The 19,560-nt window shown below is 39.4% G+C and overlaps 1 protein-coding gene across 32 annotated transcripts in view; it reads right to left on the bottom strand.

Annotated features, from left to right (window-relative positions):
* The window catches only part of LOC147317887 (calcium/calmodulin-dependent protein kinase type II subunit beta-like), a 78,779-nt gene that overhangs the window by 22,644 nt on the left and 36,575 nt on the right, over window positions 1-19,560 (bottom strand). For 11 of the 32 annotated variants that reach the window (XM_086315305.1, XM_086315300.1, XM_086315302.1 and 8 more), the window contains exons 10-13: window positions 18,150-18,272; window positions 17,859-17,942; window positions 15,606-15,648; window positions 4,558-4,595 (exon numbers count right to left, since the gene is read on the bottom strand). In XM_086315305.1, coding sequence (XP_086171431.1) covers window positions 4,558-4,595; window positions 15,606-15,648; window positions 17,859-17,942; window positions 18,150-18,272 — 288 coding nt within the window. Of the gene's footprint in view, window positions 1-2,305; window positions 2,339-4,557; window positions 4,596-12,464; window positions 12,561-15,605; window positions 15,649-17,858; window positions 17,943-18,149; window positions 18,273-19,560 lie in introns of all 32 variants that reach the window. The other 21 variants (XM_086315295.1, XM_086315281.1, XM_086315288.1 and 18 more) reach the window with 3 other exon arrangements.

Genomic DNA, 19,560 nt, shown 5'->3' on the forward strand with positions numbered 1-19,560 from the left:
CCTGTAACAGCGAGAGAGAACCGAGCCACAGCAATCAATGACCTAGCCTACTGTAATCAGTAATTACTGGACATTAGTGCATGAATATCAGCTGAACAGTATTAGGTTCTGATATTTGCCTGGTTCTTTATTCATTTGTAATCCTATTATAGTTTTTTTCCCTAAGTTGTTTTTGAATAGATGGAAGTATAGCTAACAGGAACAGTAGGTTAATAAGAGTCCTGAGCTAACTTAACTCCGGAGCCTCGTGGGGAGTCACCTTAGGCCAGGTGGGCTGCTGGGCTTGTAACACACTGGATGAAACCCTTATTAAACAATATTTAATATTCAACATGTTTTTTTTATGGAATTTCATATGCTGCCCGGCTGCTGCAGCATCTGCTCTGTGAATGGTCAGCATAGGTTACAGATTCAGCGTAGTAGGTGAAAACTATAGCGTTCTTAGAGGTGGAGGATTAAATAATTATACTTTTACTCTTGTTTGAAGTATGCACCTTGTTAAACTCAAGGGCTCTGTCTCAAAACTACAAGTACTGGCTCCGTTCTAAAAGTGTGTGCCTGACAGATCTGGAGCAACATCCCTGGAGTAACTCTGATGGAACTAAAACACCCTGCTTCCATTACGTTTTCAGAGTATTCTCGTGACGCCGTACTTTGCAACGATCATCCCGGCCTGTCAATCAAGCGAGACCATTGCTGTGACTTGTGCCTGGTTTTTTCTGTCAATGAAATATAACTTTCTGTATACGCTGTCTAGAGCTGGGCGATAGAACGATAACGATATGTATCGCGATATAACTTTTACTCGATAGAGAAATTAAGCTATCGCGATAGACCTCGCCGCTCTTGTCCTCTTTAAAAAAAAAAAAAAAAAAAAAAAGGTCGGCCGATCCAAATTAAGTAGCGCAGAGCCGAACCAATCACAGCCGCAGCTTCACGTCGCGTGACTTGTTACGTACAGCACAAGTGCCAAGCCGCACGTGTGTTTGTTTGGGAAGCAGCCAGCGGGTAATGGAGCCAGCGCATAATGGAGGACATGAGTGTGCCGACTAGAAAAATCAACCGAGCGTGACCGAAGAGAAAACAGATGATGGTTCCAATGCCGGAGAGATTGTCGAACGGAAGAGCCATAGAAGTTCCGTAGTGGGAAGGTATTTCGGCTATTTCAAGTCTGACAAAAAACAGAGTAGCGTGCACTGTAAATTGTGCCGAAAGCAAGTCTGGAAATACAATAAACTGGTGCATGCGTCACACTGTGCGCCACGTTATTGTTTCGGTGAAATGAATTTCTACAATACTGTTACTGTTAATTGTACTCTCTGCAGTGTTTAAATGCTTACATATACACACAGTTACTGTCCCTCCACACATACGACTCGGTTCTGCTTCTATGCCCCAGCTTTGTTTACTTTTTCCCACCGAGGCTTCTAGACTTCTGATTGGCCAACATTTCTGCACGGTTAGGAATCTAGCGCCACCTGCTGCTTTGGCATGTTCATAGCAGCGTTTTCCTTCATTTCTGCCTTTACGTGTGAATGGGATTATTTTTTAAAACGAAAACGGAAAATCTCAGTTTTCAAAAATACCCGTGTACGTGTGGACGTAGCCTCGGTCTCTGACTGGAAGCGCTAATTCGTCATTCGGCTTTTGTCAGACTAAAGTAACTGTTAAAACTGTTTGAAAAGCTCAGCTATACAACAAGGAGAGATTGAGAATTTCCTTTTAGTTCTGTTTATTTGAGTTTTGTCTGTTCTTCTGTAAAACAAACTAAGATTTATTTTTAGAATTAATACTTTGTTTCTAAGTGGAATTGACAATTTAGTAGTCTCTGTTTCGTTTGTTCTATTTTGAAACTTAAACGCTTTAGCGGCTGTCTTTTGTGTAGTTTGCAATATTTGCCTTTATTTATCTGAAAAAGTCTCATGTTCCTTAAGTACATCTACCCTGTTGAACTTATTATGGGAAATAAATATTTAAAAACAAGCTGCTGATTATTTCACATTTTACTTGCGAGCAACGGCACATTTAAATCTTACAAATATAGTTATTTGGCTTATATCGTGATAGATATCGTTATCGCCTGAAATGAAAAAAACATATCGTGATATGAAAAAATCTCATATCGCCCATATCTGACTGCTGTTGAATAAAAATGATTTATGAATCGGCACCCACTGTGCCACAGAATAATAAGTTAGTGAAGGAAGGGAGTCTCAAATCTATTACACAGAAGGAAGAAAGGAGACCATAAGGGATGGAACAAAAAAAGAAGTGACATGGCAAAATGCATAAATAGCATGCTCACCATATACTGGACAGTAGAGCTGGACTTGCGTTTCTGTCCTCAGGCAATTGATGGATGGATTTATTGATGGATGAGCAGATGGTAGAAGAAGGAGGGATGGGGAGGAAAATAAAGTAACCAAAAAAACAACAAGTGAGTGTACTGTCAAAAAAAATGAAATTAAAAAACAAAGAGCAAAATAGAACTTGTCAGCATAAACCAAAAGCTGTACACTTTGATGGCAAGTGAAGAGAAGTTCCTATACAGCTTAGAAAAGGCAAAAGGAGGAGCAGCTCCTTCAAAGAAGTGAAAGGAGCAGTGGTTGAAGTGAAGGCCATCAGAGAGAGAAAATTAGAAGAGGAGTCAGCTCATGGAAGAGTCAGAAGGCAAAAATTCAACCTATTGCTTCGGGGACAGTGAAAGGGAAGATGGCACGGTAAGAAAATAGCATGACAAGGAACTGCAAGATTTATTATGTAAGTGTTTTCCCAGACTTCATCTTAAATTTAAAATCACAACTGGCTTGAATTTTGTTGTTACATGTTGCATTAATGCATCAATAATTTATCGGAGACCAAAATAAATGTTCTCAATGTTGTTATTTTACATTCATCTAAAACTGTTTTGCAGCTTTTAATCTAAAGAAATCTGCACATTGTGTATATAATAACTAGTGTAAACTTAATAAGGATAAACAGTGTGTCATATAACAACACTGTTTAAAATGCAGAATATGTTGGTTCCTCTGAGCAGTAGCTGGCGTCGAAGGAGGTGAAAGGTGGTGGGCAACCAGTGCCAGAGAGAGACCGCTTGCTTGCACTGGACAGGTGCTACAACTGAAAAGCGTCAGGTGTCATTAGGCATTAATGAGCCAGCGGGAGAAAAAGCAGGAAGAGGAGAAGACCATGAGAGGAGCTCAGAGTTTCAAAAGGAACAAAAGGACATTTGGAGATTATAAGAAGAAACAAGAGAAGAGGGAGAAAAAGGAGGCAAGCAGGGACGGCAGCAAATGAAGAAGACGCCTTTAGAAATGGTTTGGGGCGAGTGTGTGGGGAGCCTGTTGCTAGGCAATGAGTGCGCCGCAGTGGAAGTAAGCGTCTATTTCTGTCGTCTGAGTTTCCAGGGTCCAGACTGGCAGCTATTCCTGGAACCGGAGTCACATTCCCTGCTGAACCGACTGCGCAGGGAGGAACGGGGGGGGGGGGGGGGGGACACATTCACGCACACACACTCACACCAAATCCATACATACACACACGCATGGACACTCGATGCTGCGCATGAGTGTAACACGCATGGACACCCACGCTTACGCACACTTGTGTGCAGGCATGCTCACAGCCCCGTTTGCACGTTCAGTCTCTTTTCAAGCTGATAAACAAATGGGATGTTTTCACACACACACACACACACACACACACACACACACACACACACACACCTCCATGTCCACGTGCATGTGCCCAAACCTTTGCCTAATATAATGTATAATGCTGAGAAGCATGAATAGCACGTTGCATGTACGTGGTGCACACAGACACATTCATGATAGCTGTGTGTGGGATGTGCTACTGCAGCGTGTGCATGTGAGAGCGTGGGATGTGAGAGATCTTCATTAAATGGATGAACAGGAATGTGGGGTTAAAGACCAGATGGGGTGAGGAGGAAAAAGAAGCATTGAAAGAGGAGCAAAAGGCAGAAATGGAGGGATGAGAGAGAGGAAGTGATGAAAAAACAAAATGTGAAGGGCTGACAGATGGTTAGATTTAATAATGGAGATGGAGAGGTGGCACTGAGCTAAATAATGCTAAATCAAAATAAGAGGTCCTTTCAGGAGGATGCGCTACTCGAGGCTTGTGCACTGGCAAGTGGCATGAAGGCTGATACGCATAGAACACACAGACTCGCATACATGTAGACACACATCCAGATGTGTGTACAGATGTGTATTCAGAACGGGCCACTCACTTTAATAAAATAATTAGATAATAACTTAAAAATCCAGCAGCTCTCATTCTGATACACAACACCTCAAGCCAAAAAACACAACTTTTACATGTAACACTAGACAAACATCCAATGACAGAACATACATGACAAGAAAGACATTGTAGGCAAAAGTGAGACTAGCAAGATTAAGAAAGAAATGAACAATCGAGCAGAAAAAAAATGGGGAAGAGGAAGAAGAAGCAGAGTTTCTAGCCCAGAAAATGTAAGGAAGGAGGAAAAGTCAAGGAAGGAGATAGGTAGAGAAGTAAGAGTGTGCCCCTTACCTTGACATCTGCCTTTTTGTTGAGCAAAGTCTTGGCTGCTGCAATGACAAACAGGGAAAAACAACCAGTTAAAGGTGTAGCTGAGCAATAGCAACTCCATGTTTCTCAGTGAGTCTTGGTATGAGCTACAACCTTAACCTACATTGAAGCCTTCAGAGATAATCTGGATTTGACTGAAATAATGTTCTTTACTGACCTTAGTAGTAATAGTCTATTTTGAGTAATGATAAGTAAAGGTTGCCTGAGGCTGAAAGAGAAAGGGAACCTTTTGCACACTGAACTTAAAAAAAAAAGTGTTTTTACAAAATGACTCAAAGCTAAACAACTACAACCTCCTGAATTTACTAGAGTCTACAGATGGATACAGTATGAGTATATTGATTCATCTATTAGTCAAACAACTTGCCTTGATCTTTCCCCCCCCCCCCAATTTCATAACAGGATTTACCTGTAAAACTGAATTCTTTGACTGCCTGAAAAGTAAAGTTAAAACCAACCTTTCTTAATAAGGCTTACATAGAACTACAAATGTACAACAACTCAAAGATGTGTAATACTAATGTCAAGGTAGTCAAACTGCAAAGTGGCAGGGTGAAAAGTTAAGCCAGTGCAGAAAAACCAGTACTTAAAGATGGTCATTGAGGCTGGCTTTAAATACCAGTCAATCCCCACTGACTCTTATGTTAAATGCCCACCATTATATTAGTCAACAATGTGCTTACAGCCTGGTAAAAAACAGTTTGGGGCTTTATGTATAGTTTCCCCCTTGACAGCAACTGTTTGATGGGAGGTTTTTGGGTTTTGTTTTTACTCATTCATTTGTTAAGGCTTCAGGGTTGGGGTGTGACCGCTTCGATGAACAGCTGAGTTGAACCAGGCGGCTGTAGCTGTAGTTCTATGCTTTTAAACAGCCACACAAATCTCACTGTCTCCTTGGGAACAGTATTGCTCCCAAAGAGAAGTTGGCATATGAAGCGGAGGAGCCAGGGAATTGAACTACCAACCTTTCAGCCAGCCCGCTGTAGTCCCCGAGCCACTCAAACAGGCTACAAGCAGACAGATTAGAAATTTTCCGAATATGGAATTTTCACATCAGTTTGTCTTAAGAATAGTTGGCCAGCCCGCTGTAGTCCCCGAGCCACTCAAACAGGCTACAAGCAGACAGACTAGAAATTTTCCGAATATGGAATTTTCACATCAGTTTGTCTTAAGAATAGTTGGCACAAAGACGCTGTTGTCAGGGAAATAAAAATACTCTCCATTTGCATTGTTTCACATGAATTCTCAGGCTAAAGTCTCCCTGAAGCCATGAGGAAGTCAAAGTAAAGATGGCTGCCTCACACGGCAGCCATAAACCCAACAATAAGCCCTGCCTTAAAGAACTCCACAGAGGCCCAAAGGAGGATTAGTGTTCAGTCTGCTCTCTAATGAGGGGTAATGAACGAGGGGGTGAGGGAGGAAAGCAGGAAAGAAAGAACGATACTATAGAAAAAGTCCACTGATGAGCATAATACCCATAATCCTTTACAACAGTGGAAAGTGCGTGTAGTCAACAGAAGACAGTGTGACTGCACTGCTAATGCCCAGAAAGTAAGGTGGTCTGATTGCATTAGATAGCTACATGTTCACCCAGAGGGCTCCAAAGTAAGAGCCAGACTCTGGCTTGCTGGTCAGTGGAGCCTGTGGCTGCATCTGTGGGGATGTGGACAGAGGATTAACACTAACACGACACCAGATGATGAGATTGGACGTGCAAATTAGTGCAATTCAACAGCTTTAAAGTTGGTACCAAAATGCACTTTCTTGCTTGTTGGTATTTTACAGCTGTAAACACCAACACAAGGATAGAAAAATGACTTCAGGAGAGCATAGTTATGACTTCTAGAGTTCCTATTTTGATCATCATTATTATTTTACAATAGGAACATTATTTTCTGTCTGCGGTGTCTTAATTTACCAAAGTGAACACTTAACTCAGTTAGTTTAATTACTCCTGAAGACAATAGCTAGAGCATGATATAGAAGGCACAAATCTACCTTCTCAAAAGGCAAATAAAATATATTTAAACATGCTTAAATTGGGTTGTTTTTGAAAAAAAAAAAAAAAAGATTCTCAGAAATATTGTTTTGCTTTAGTATAGATGTCAGTGCTATACATAGATCTCATACAGGTTACCTTGTACAAAGATGTTTACATTATCACTGCCATAGTGTGCCTATCTTATAGTAAATAATCTAGCTGTGATCACCTGGGAGTTAAAAAGCCAGATTCCTCTCAGTGTTACTTCCATAGATGCTTGCTGTGACTTTTTGCTAAGAGCCTGAGTGCAGCTTCAAGTCTAATCAGATGCAATCACATCAGTATCCAGCCATGTTACATAAAACACTATTTATGGCAGTCTGGCTGTTTTTTCTTTTCTTTTTGCTTTTTCCTCTTTCCTTCCCTCTCTCCCTCATTCCTCTTTCTCTGAACATCAACCTCCTGTTTGATTTCCCCACTTCCATTTCAAAACATGTACCAAAGCAGCTACACTGAGTGATCAGAAGCTTCAAGTCGATGAGAATTCGGACTGTGTGCTGATTTCTTTGGGGGAGCAGAAGTCCAAACAGAGAGCGGTCACTTCAAAGACCACTGCAGGCCATGCCAAATTTAAACTGTATCCTTATAAGAGCACATTTGAAATAGCCATTAAGATAAAGATCAAGAGAGAAAAATACATGGAAGATAGGGTGTGCACACTACATCTTATTTTTTCTTTTCTGCCTCAGTGATTCAGTATATTGTGCTTGAAGTGAGGTTTGCATATTCAGCAGCCAAAAAGGGAGCAATAGGAAGTGATAAATAAGCACTTTGTAATCTGGAGGGATGTGAGGAAGGCATGAATGTGCATGTTTAATTGTTGTGCTGTTCTTCCTCAGTCTCCTTCCAAAGGCCGGTTGTTACTGAGGAGAAGAAATGGGGTCAGAAATAGTGTCAAGTTCATTCTCTCGTATTCTCTGATGGCTTAGCAGAGAATGAGAGGATATGAGAGCAGAGAGGAAGAGTAAGGAGAACATGAGTGGAAGTGATGAAGGTATTCAAATGTGCTTTCCAAAGTGACATTTTTCAGTCAAACTGGATCTTCCAAAAATGTCTTTAAGTTCCAGGCATAGCTGTGGAAATCTGAAAAGAGCCAACGTTAGCTTAGTTCAACCCAAAGGTTTAGAAGCAAGGGGTGCTCCTTACCTTGCCACAAATTACACATGAAGCAAGAAGAGAGAGGAGGAAGAGATTAAATCAAAGGCATCACTAATAAATTTCTATTAAAATCATGCAAGATGGACCACTGCAAGAACAAAGCAGGGATGGGCATTGATTCACATGAAGTCCCACATAACGGAATAAGCTAATGGAGAGATATGCCTATAATGAAGAGCCCCTCAATATCTTCTTCATATAACACAGTCCAGGACAGATTAAAAGACTGTCCGCTGCTGTCCTGCAGGATGTTGGAGTGAGTTTGAGTAGATTTTACTTGTACTTTTAATGTATGAATACGTGTAAAAGAACAAGGCCTCTAGTAATCCAGTGAGGCAAAGTGAGGCTGATATGGAGAGGCAGTCCACTATAAATATTTGATCGGAGTCTCGTGGAGGCTGAGGGACACAGAGAGGACGGTGGTGTCCCAGTAGATTATAGAAACAAGGACACAGCCACTGTTTCTGTCTCCTTAGCTCAATGCTAGATTGTCACATGAAGTTCTTTGCTGTTCATAAACGGGCACCCTACTAAGCAAATGTACAGTGATAAGAAGCTTATGAGCATTCCCCGATGCACAATGGCATCAAGGAACAATACGGTAAAAAATTTAGGTGATCTGTGGTCTGTGAAGGGAGGCTTTTAAGCTTACATTTCAATTTAACAGACTTAACATCTTTTAAATAAAAGAAGTAAGATAGACATTTTTCTTGAAGTGGTTGCTGAAGCTACAAGCTAAGTTACATTTGTCAGGAGCAGTGTTGGTCAAGTTACTTGAAAAAAGTAATCAGTAACTAATTACTGATTACTCCCCCCAAAAAGTAATCCCGTTACTTTACTGATTACTTATTTTCAAAAGTAATTAATTACTTAGTTACTTAGTTTTTAAAAACACGATTTACAACCTGAAGAGGTGATAAAGTGATAGATCTTTCAGCCCAATTCTACTTTTTCTACATAATCCATCATACAAAATGTAATCAAATGGAAAAGTCTCTTTTTTTAACTTGTTTTATCAGTTTTAATCTTTTAACTTTATGCATCAAGCAAAACATTTAATTATATGCAACATTCTCTGACTTGAATAAATTAGTTTAACATTTAAACCTATTTTCTACACATTCCAGCACATAAAATAAAATATTTTTTGTGTTTTCACTCACTCTTTCAAACAGATGCAAGTAAAACACAGCAGAAAATAAATAAAGTCAAAGACTCAGCGGTCCTTTTGCTCTATTTTCACCTGTAAAGCAGGAGCAGGGTAGGCGGAGGGTTACCCTGGTGTAGGTGTGCTGCGGTCAGTTGAAGAATCCGCGCGAGTGTCTCTGTGAGTTTCCCATCACGTCGTAGCTACTCGGTTCTTGCTCGGAAGTTTAGGGGTTTTTTTCGCTGTAAAAAGAAGTTTTCTTCCCACGCACGATGGACGCTAATGTTTTTGTCACTTTTTATGGAATCAAACTCAAAGTAAGGTCAGTACTTCCACACTTTAAACGCTGCACGCTCATACTCTCTCCCGCACTCGATATATTATCCATTGTTGATCTGCACACAGCTGCTGTCACCAACGTCGCACTTGCTTACGTCACTGTCATGAGACATTCTCGCAAAAAAAAAATCACGGTTTTAGTAACGCAGTAATGCAGCGTTCCTACGGGAAAGTAACGGTAATCTAATTACTGATTTTGCAATAGTAATCCCTTACTTTACTCGTTACTTGAAAAAAGTAATCAGATTACAGTAACGCGTTACAAGTAACGCGTTACTGCCCATCTCTGGTCAGGAGGGAAGATATAAAGCTCATAGGAGTTGCTTAGGTTGTTGTGCATCAGCTGGATGTGCAGCTGTTTGGCAGCTAGGTCAACCTGAACCACTTGATACAGCCATTGCAGAGTTTTATCATTTTCTTGTCTTAATATGTTTAGACAGACGATGAAGTCTTTTTTTGTCTTGCCTTGCATAACTTCTTAAAACATGACCACTGTGTTGATTCACCACATAGTGGGCTTGAAATAGGTTATGGTGAGTCTTCTGTGGTCTGATGTGGGGGAAAAAAATACCACAGCACACCTGAGAACAAACCAATATGTGGTTGAGTTGTGAGTGAGTTAAAGGAGCCACAAGTTAATGCCTGAGTCAAGGCCACATGTAGACCAAAGCATCATGCAAGCATGTGCCAAGGTTAGGCCAAACAATTACTGCTATCTGGTCTAAACTATCCAGAAATGCATGTGCCAACTGCAATCTGGGAACCCGTGAACTTAGCCTTGTAAAGTTTTTGGAGTTTTTCTTAGTCAGGATACCTGGATAGGGCAGATGTAGATGGTTCAAGATTTCTTGTTTTTGGATTCTGGAAAATACTTCTTGCTCTCAACGTGGACTGTTATGTACAGGCAACTAAATATTGCTCAAATGTGATTGGTTAGTTTACAGGACTACAAATAGGCATTTTTTTTGGAAAGCACTTTTCAGTTTCACCACTGAAAAATTAAGCTGAAGTTAACAGACTTTAATTAGATCTGGTTGTCTAAAACAAAGCCTTACATTCAGTCTGAAAAGTAAAACAACAAGGCTCCAACATTTACAATTAAAACATTGGTCCAACGACCAATGACTACATGTTACAGCAATACAGCTACATACGAAACTGGACTGTAAAACCTACAGCTCAGTTCACAACACAATTACTGAATAAGTACTAATACGGGACTTATCTTAAAAAAACAACAACAACAACTTTAAAAGGCTTCGACTTCATGAAAACAAGCCCAGCCTTGCATCATTTACAGTGTTCATCATGCACCAGAGTCCCCTTGTGTTGCAGCGCATGCACCAGTCCAGTGCCCCATGCAGCATTCACCGACAGCTCTCAGGCAGTTCCATCCTTAAAGTTACAGGGGTGAACTTTCCAGTGTCATTGTCAGACAGAGAAAAGAAGAGAAAGGGAAAGAAGAGTGAGGAGTGAGGGGAAAGGTAAGATGTGACATTTGAGGAAACAGGGAAAGTGGGAGTGAAACTGGTGAAGTTGTGGAAAAGTATTGGATGACTCAAGAATCAACAATGTCCAGAGAAGTAAAAATGCCAGAATACAGAAAAAGGAAATGGGGTAAAACTGAGTGATGACAGAGATGGCACAACTGAGATGGCAGGAAAAGAGTGGAGAAAAAAAGAGAAACTGAGAGACAGGACAGCAGTGTGTTTGGGCCATGCTCGGTGACTCTGTGCAGAGATGAAGATAATACGATGAACAGGGGTGTGTGGTAATGACAGAGCAGTGATGGGCTCTGAAGCAACTATCAAATCCCAGACAGGAGATGAGAGATGTGCTGACATAGTAAATGACAGCAGTAGCTGGGCTTCCACTCTTTATGTCCTTTTCAAATTTAAAAGCCTAAACATAGATTGAAAAAGACGGAAGCTGTAATATTTAGTTATCTTGCGGAAATTAATTTCTGGTTTTCTCATTAAACAAAAATGTTTTCAGTCTTTCTTACCAAATTAAATTTAAAGTTAGTGGTGTTTTTAACATCAAGAAGAGACATATGTATAAACCAATAGATCAGATCACCATTAATACTTCCCAGTTACATTAAAAGAAACTTACATTAAAACATTAAATAGGCCTTATATTCATTCTTTTTAACATACTTGGAGTAGACAGAGTTAGTCATAATGTTGGACTATTTATTTTATTTCTTACGCGTTTTCACTACCAGCAGACACAGAAGGTGTGGGTTTGTATAGTGGGAGAGAACGTATGTGTTTGTTTTAATATTACTCTGCTAGTTGTTCTTGTGTCAGTGCATTTCTAATGATATTTTTAAATATGTTATGTGTTTCAGGATCCTCTAGAAAAGGATATGGGGCATCTCAAGCGCTCGCCAATTAAACTTTTATAACTAAAAATCTTAACATTGTATGTAAGTAAAAATCCTTGTTTTATTAATTAATTTAGCTTAAATTAAAAGTTGGGTATCTTTCTTTTACATTGGGGGAAAAAAGCATATAGTGCACATTGACTGTAAATTGGTTTTAAAAATGTCACGTTTGGTGTCATATGGAAACATTTGGTGTTGTCAGTGCTACTAAAGTTTGTAAAATTCCAGTCATTTTTATAAGAATATATTGTTATGTGTAAAAATATATCATTATTGCTATACAGCTTCTTCAGCTTATTTTTAAAGTGACAGGATTTTTTAAATGTACTGCAATCTTTTGAAAATAGAATATGCAAATATTGTATCTGTAATTAAAAATCTATTAAATAGTCATTAATTTGTATAAATGTCCAATAACAGGTTATCAAAAAGAAACTAAATGAGTATTTTAAAGACATGTTTTAGAAGCAAAACTCTTTCACATTAAAAATTATTAACATAATAGATGTGAAAAGGAAAAAGCTTAAATTTCTTTCATTTGTCGTATGTAAAACACGGTAATAGTTAGCTGGAAGCATAGCTAATACTGCAGCTGTTGAGATGAGGGGAGGTGTAGTTAGCAATGTTGTCAGCCATCATGCTCTGAACTCCCATGCTCGGAAAGGAGGGAGGGGTAGCAGAGAAGATTGAGTAAAGGGAAAACAGAAGAAGAAGAAGTTCAAAGAGTCAAAGACAGGTGCAGACAAGGGGCAGGGTGGGAGGGGTGGCATGCCCTGGGTGAGCCACCGTGATACCTTGTTCCACCAGCCCTGCTGTGGTGCCGGCGGCTGCAGCCACAGCTGCTGCAGCTGCAGTGACAGAGGCTGGAGCGGTGGTCTGCCTGCTGCCCACTGTTAAGAGTCAAATACCCAGTCACACGTGAAGAAAGAGTTACAAAGCCAGGAGGAAAGGGATGTGAGAAAAGGGTGAAAGAGGAACAAGGGGTAAAGATGGAGAAAGGGTGGAGTGATATTTAGTAAGAAGGTGATTGACGAGGAGTCGGATACAACAGGAGGTAGGCAGGTAGGGTGGGGGAAGGAAATAACAGGTGAGGAACAAAAGGGGCGGAGACACACGGGGGCTCATTAGTTTAGAAGGAGGATTAATTTATATACACAGACCACTGAAAGCATTTTTATAAACGGAGTCGCTGCTTTGACAGAAGAATCCACAGAAAAACATCAGGCAGAGACACAAATCTTTACTTCCATGTGGGACACTTTAAATCTTGCCATTTGTCTCAAAGAATACCTGAGAAGAGTGTTAATGTTAGGATGATGATGGCAATGATGATGCAGAATCAAGCCGCAGTTAGTTTGTGTTAGATTTGTAGCGTCTGTGCTTTTAAAACTAAACTAAAAAACATCATCTTTTCCTGACAGCATCTTTATTTGGTACGTTACACATTGAAATGTGATGAGAAATAGAACCACCTCTGTACCAGCACAGACACTGAAACTGATTTGTGTAACACATGATTCATAATATATGCTGAAAATACAGCAAGCCATTGCATAAAGCACTGACGTTGGATCCTGCCTTGATGTAATGTGCCACAGCTATCTTTCTCTGAAAGCCTATCTCTGACTTTTTACTTTTTTAACTCTGTCTCATTTTCTCTCTGACTCATTCACCTGCTGACCTACTCTTATATTTGAGTACTGCTTTCTCACAAGAGGAAAAATGGTAGGAAAAAAGGTCTCTGAGAGCGGTCGCACAGGCAGGCCACACACCTGGGTCAATGTGTGTATGTGTGGGGGGATTTAAGAATTGACTGATTGTTTAGTGGATATTCAGACTGCTTCCCATGCCGATGCTTGCAGTGTTAAATCAGCTGCTGTGAGTCATGTTTACTAAAGCAGCATGCTTATAGACAGACGTATACACACATTTATATATGCAAAATACACATTTGTACAAGAATGAAGACTCCGTGGGTATAATTCTTCCAAAGCGATTACCCTGAATGCATTAAAGCACTAGAATGTTCATACACAGTAAATGACAAAATATTTTGTCATTGTACAGTAGATGAGCTCCCGTTTCATAGACCACAACAGTGCCAATAAAAATCAACCTAGTAAGTTCCTATTTAACCATCTACTGCATTTAATACATCGTAGGTAAAAAAAAAAAAGTTCTCAGTTTGAAAAATTAATTTCCCAAAGTTTGGGAGGGGAAGAGGGAGTGCTAAAGTACACCATGTTGCTTGAATTAAAGCACAGATTCAAGATCATGTAAAACTTCAATAAAGTTATTATTACAGAGATATAAACAAATACAAAGACAAGTACACAGACATCAACAGCTTGCGGATCAATTCAGTGTTTCCCCACATTTTGTTGTTCCAGTTCAGCGTGGTGCAAAAGACACACACAGAATGACTGAATCATTTTCCAACTATTGTTGCTGTACTTTAAGATTCTGCTGTGGGCGATTCACTTCCTGTAGCTGAAAAACTGTCATTAAATGTTAATGTAATGTCAGGTTGAAATGGTCTTAGGTGTTGTACCTCATATTTACAGAGTGTGAAAATATTCTCAGGACATTGGGACGTGAGAGCAGCGAAGAAACAATGTGCAGCTGTTGTTATTAGACTAAATGTGGTTTTAAAATGTGAAATTATTGGAAAAATATCACATAAAAACAGCTCTTTTCATAAAAACATCCTGCATTACATGTTAACAGCTACATACACAAGAAAACCAAGGGAAACACTGAAGCTGCATCGAAATGAAATGGAAATGTGAATCTGAAAGCATGCTCTTTAATCTTTATGTAAAATATAACTCTTGAAAAAGAGACAAATGAGTCTGTCATTAAATATTTACATTTACCTGTGCTTACCAGGTGCATGCCACCATTTTTTTAAACATCAAAAGCCTCATTTTACCTGCTTTGCTTTTCTCACTGTAAGAAATAAAAACTGAGTTTCCCACAGAAATACCTTACTCGAGTGGGCTGCACTGACATAAAATAACAACTAGCAATGTGTTTTCTTTTTCACCTGTCCGGGAGAATGACACCAGCTGCCAATTTACTAGTGGACAATCTTTTCACACTTCCTTTCACAGTTTAAAAGTTTTGTCATTGCTAACCAGATACTAATGGCTTTAGCCTGTCTCATATTTCCATACCGGCAGCCTCACCAGGTCACTGATGTGACAGCCCTTGATATTGTTAAGCTACCTCTTCAGAGGTTTTTCTCCACACACACTCCAACTCCACCGACATATATCCACTCCAGGGATCTGCTGTTAATGTAGGGTCACTCTAACCAGAACCCAAAGTGAGTAGAGTAGTTCACGTGCCACTACATTGCAGTTCATCAGTGCTGCAGAGCAAAACTACAGCTACGCTCGCCAAATACAGTTTAAGGTGGAGTTAGTCTACTTAATGAGTGATTTACTGGAGACCGAGCCAATTATCGGTCCTTTATTTAATTGTCACAAACTGTATATAGAGCATAATTTACAGGGGGGTTTTTTTGCCAATCAATTTTCTTCCTAGGCTCTACTACAATAGCTTTGCATCTGAAACAGAGACTTTAGGACAGCCTACTTTTTCTTACATACCCTAACCAGATCCCCCACCCCATCCTCTGGCTATATTTTCACAGACAGAATGTAATTCTGTGGGAAACACAGTAATTAGTTTGTGGCTGAAAAGATGTGTGGTGGAAGGCACCAGAGATCAATAGTGAATACACAGGATAAGTCAAGTTCTTAGGTGGAGTACTTTTTAAAGAATGAGTCCTCCAACATAGTGGCATGTCCCAAACAGACTGTAACAAGTTTGCATTTAAAATTGCTTCTAGAAATTTTAATACCGGCAGGTGTTGGTTCACAGATATGAATGGTAGGTTTACAAAAATGGAGGATTCAAGAAGCACTTACCGGAGAAATTTCGAGAAACCAGCATGGTAGTAAGAATGGCCCCCTGAGAAGAAAACAAAAGGACATAAACTTAATGATTTTGGTATTTTTATGTAAATTAAAACCCATTTTTCCCCTCTTCTGCTAGCAATTGATTGGTCACAGCCATCATTTAACCAACATTCAGGTGATTAAAGTGTTATATTTGCCGCTTGAATCAATAAAACTGTCTTCATTTGGAACAATCCTGATTTGCAGCAGGTGAAAGTCACACTGGAAGCTTTCAGTGCTACCCCTCAGCCTCCTGTCTCTCAAAATTAGGTGTCTACACCACCCGCCCAGCAGGGTGACAATAATACCCCATTAGTCTTTTACAGCTGAGGGGTAAATGTCAATTGAAAGAGGCCACTATTTGTGTTTGATTTATAAATGATTTCTTAAATGTGGAGTGTAAAATACACACAGTAATTCATCACCAATAAAGATATAACCCCAAATTAAGATTCAAATTATAGAGAGAGAAAAAAAAAAAACTTTCCTCCACAATAACAAAGAATACCAAGCTGCACATGTAACCCACTCAGACCTACTCACATCTAAAGCGCTGACAACAAGGCCAGGCTATGAAAATCAACAGCAAAAAAACTACTTGATAAAATGCAGCATGACTGCAAAGTGAGTCCGTATAATAGCCTGGCACACGAAAATGTTCTGCAGTATTGTCCTAGTCAAACAAAAATGTGTGAGATACAAAGACAGGAGACAAAGGACAAGCAAAAAAACAGAAGAGAGAAAAAACAAAGAACAATGAGGAAAGCAGCTCGTCTTAGCACTTTTTTTTCTCTGGAGAAATCATCTCAAACTGGAGGCGAAAACTTTTCAAAAATGGTTTGGAATTTCAAACAGACGATGGGATGATGATATGCCTAATATCAGAATAGATAACACATGACACATCTCTCGCTCCCTGTAATCAGAGCGAATAGAGTGGCAGTAACAAATGTCTAAAAGGTCAGAAATAGATATGAAGTCCACATCTGAAACATCCAGCTCAAATTCAGAATTAAAGAGAAAAGAACAGGCAGTAAATGTCTAGGAGATTTTTGCATCTCTAAATGATTTTATGCAACATATTACAAAAAATTAAAGCTACACTAGAGTAAAATCTAGAAAAAAAAGACTTAAAAAACAAAGTACACACAAAAAAGCTTGAAAATAAACAGCCCTCCTCTTGATGCTCTCCACTCTCTCACTCTCAGTTTTTTAGCCTCTCACCAGACAATGCACACTAAAAAGAAGTCAATTTTGAATTTTGGCTCGACACACAATTTAAAACCCACTCTCAGCTTGAAATGCATCAGCTTTGGGCCTCCCTTCTTATTTCCTGTGTGGACTTGTTAAATCTGGATATCAACTCTTTGCAATTGGCCTCCTGTCATGGACTAGAGTTTCTAAAAGCTAAAAACAGTAGATTGGTTTGACTTGAGACGGCAAAAATTAAGTGTGCAGAAAGGTTATTGTAGATTTTTTCTATTGACCACTAACACATAAAACATGTCCCTGCTTTAGGAAGTATCCAGAAGACCATAAGTTAATCATAGTATGCTAAATTTTAGCATAAACCTGGAATTGGATTTATTCAATTAAAATTTGTTATTGTGTTCGTTTTTATTTAAATGCACTAAATCACAGATTGATTGTCTGTACATTTTGTCCTCTTTTCATACTGTGCATGCTTTGATTTTCTTATATTTTTTGTTGTGTTTTGCAGTTTCTGTTCACTATGTAGCAAAACATCTAACCTTGCCACTTGACTTTAAATGTGAAAAGCCTGAGACAATTGTTTGACGCTGTTGGCATGTTAGTTGAATGGTGCAACATTTGCCTGCAGCCACCTGCACTTCAGCTTGCCATGTGCTGGTATTTAAGCCATGCCAAGAGTGGCCAAAAGCAGCAGGGTAACAGTGTCATGCTCCAATGGCTAAGCTGTTACGTCCACACAAAATCTAAGCAATAAATCAGTGTAAAAGGGAAACCATGCATAACACTGAATCTAAATTTGAAATGACTTTGCATATGTAAATATCATATAGATGAAGCAAATGCTATATTTTATACTGCAGGCCAATTAAACCCACTTATGTTTTCTTGAATCACTTTGGTGAACCCTAAAGTAATGGGGTAATAAAAGTGAGTGAGGACAGCAGCAGAAGGACTGAGAGCTTATTAGAGCAGAAGGGGAAGAAGTGTAATAGGGTGAGTATGCGAACAGACCTTGAGTTTCCTCCTGGCATTGAATTTCTTCAGGCACTCCACGGTCTCCTGTCTGTGCATCATAGATGCCACTGTGGATCGTTGCTGAGAAAAGGAAGAAGAGACGGAAGAAGAGGAGTGGGGTGGGTAGAGGAAGAGGGTGACAAATACAGAATTATATTTAGGGAGAAGAAAAAGATAAAAAGAACATTGTCTGCCTTCTTTAGATTTACATTTAAGGCACCCAGTAGTGTACTCCAGATGTGTACAAATAACTTTTGTCAGCTTGTCTATCAAGCAGAGGACACTTACGCAGACCCATGGGTGCTTGAGGGCCTCTTGAGCAGTGATCCTCTTGGCTGGGTTGATCGTCAGCATCTGGTTGATCAGGTTTTTGGCCTCTGGGGTGACTGTGTCCCACTCTGGGGATGGGAACTAGAGGCAGAGAAAACATAAATCTCACATTCACAGAGAGGATATAGAATGTCCTTAGATAGTCTTTAAATGGATTAAAACATATTTTCATATTACACCTGCTGCCTATCTTCATCTAAACACCTCACATAAGGGGAGCAAAATTATCCTTCATAATCACCATCTGAAAATTAACACATATCTGTGTTTATCTCTATTTATCCAATTGGCTCTCTAAGTTACCATATCCTTAGCACTGTAGGCTGCTTTGCAACCCACCTCCACCCCAGCTTCTTCTTTTCTTCCCCTTTCTGTCTTAATAAGTGCTGTTACTGATGCCTGCTCTGTTCCAAGCTGTCTTTCTGCTGCTCTCCTCAGCTCAGGCTCATCTTCTTTAAACATTTAGTGGTTCTGACTACCTTCTCATTTCCAGCTGTTTATGGCAATCTTACATCCTTCCTAAATCTATGCTGCAGTCAGTAGATTTTAAATAGCAAATCTAACTATGCCTTGGCCTTTTATCATGACTTTATGTAGTTATTTTCTTTGATGTTATGTCTCTGTAAGTATTTCACCTGTACCATGTACAAATCTTCTAATTTTCAGGCATGCTTTTTTACAGTGTGACTACAAAATTTAATGCATGTAGATGAACCAACGTTCGTTCTCTCGTTTGACAGAGTGAACGTGTGTTTGCTGTACTGCTTAGATGTGTAGCTCAAAAATTTGAATATACTGAAAAAGTGCAGTTTCTTCATTATTAAATAAAAAAAAAACCTCATTTCCATAAATACGACACTCAATAAAAAAGTGAAATATTTCAACCCTTCTTTGTTTCCATTCTGATGGTTACAGTTTATAGGTCGTGAATAACAGAAAACCAGTAAAACAAACAAATAAGTAAAAGTAAATAAAAGTAAATAAATAAAAATAGATAAAAAAAATAAAGCACAGTAAACACCAGTAAACATTTCATTAAGATAAAAAAAAAAATCAAAAATGTCCAATTTAATTAGTTAACTGATATACTCAAGACTTTGTTCAAGCTCCTTTACCATAAATAAAAGCGGCGAGGCATGTAAGCAATCAGGCTGTGGCACTACTAAGGCTGCTTTGATCGTAGCCTTCCCCTCATCTTCAGAGATTCTCTGTGGGGTTCAGGTCAGACCAGTTGGCTGGCCAGTTGAACACAGTAACAACTTGGTCATGTTAATACTTTTGGGACTGAGGGGGGGTGCCAGGTCCTGCTGAATAAGAAAACCAGCATCTCCATGAAGCTTGTCAGCAGATGGAAGATTTTCAAACAAAA

This window comes from Aulonocara sp. 'chitande type north' Nkhata Bay, linkage group LG12, assembly GCF_057382095.1.
Source record: "Aulonocara sp. 'chitande type north' Nkhata Bay isolate Kocher_YH1m ecotype deep benthic linkage group LG12, A_spYH_male_GT1.1, whole genome shotgun sequence".
NCBI classification, from domain to species: Eukaryota; Metazoa; Chordata; class Actinopteri; order Cichliformes; family Cichlidae; genus Aulonocara; species Aulonocara sp. 'chitande type north' Nkhata Bay.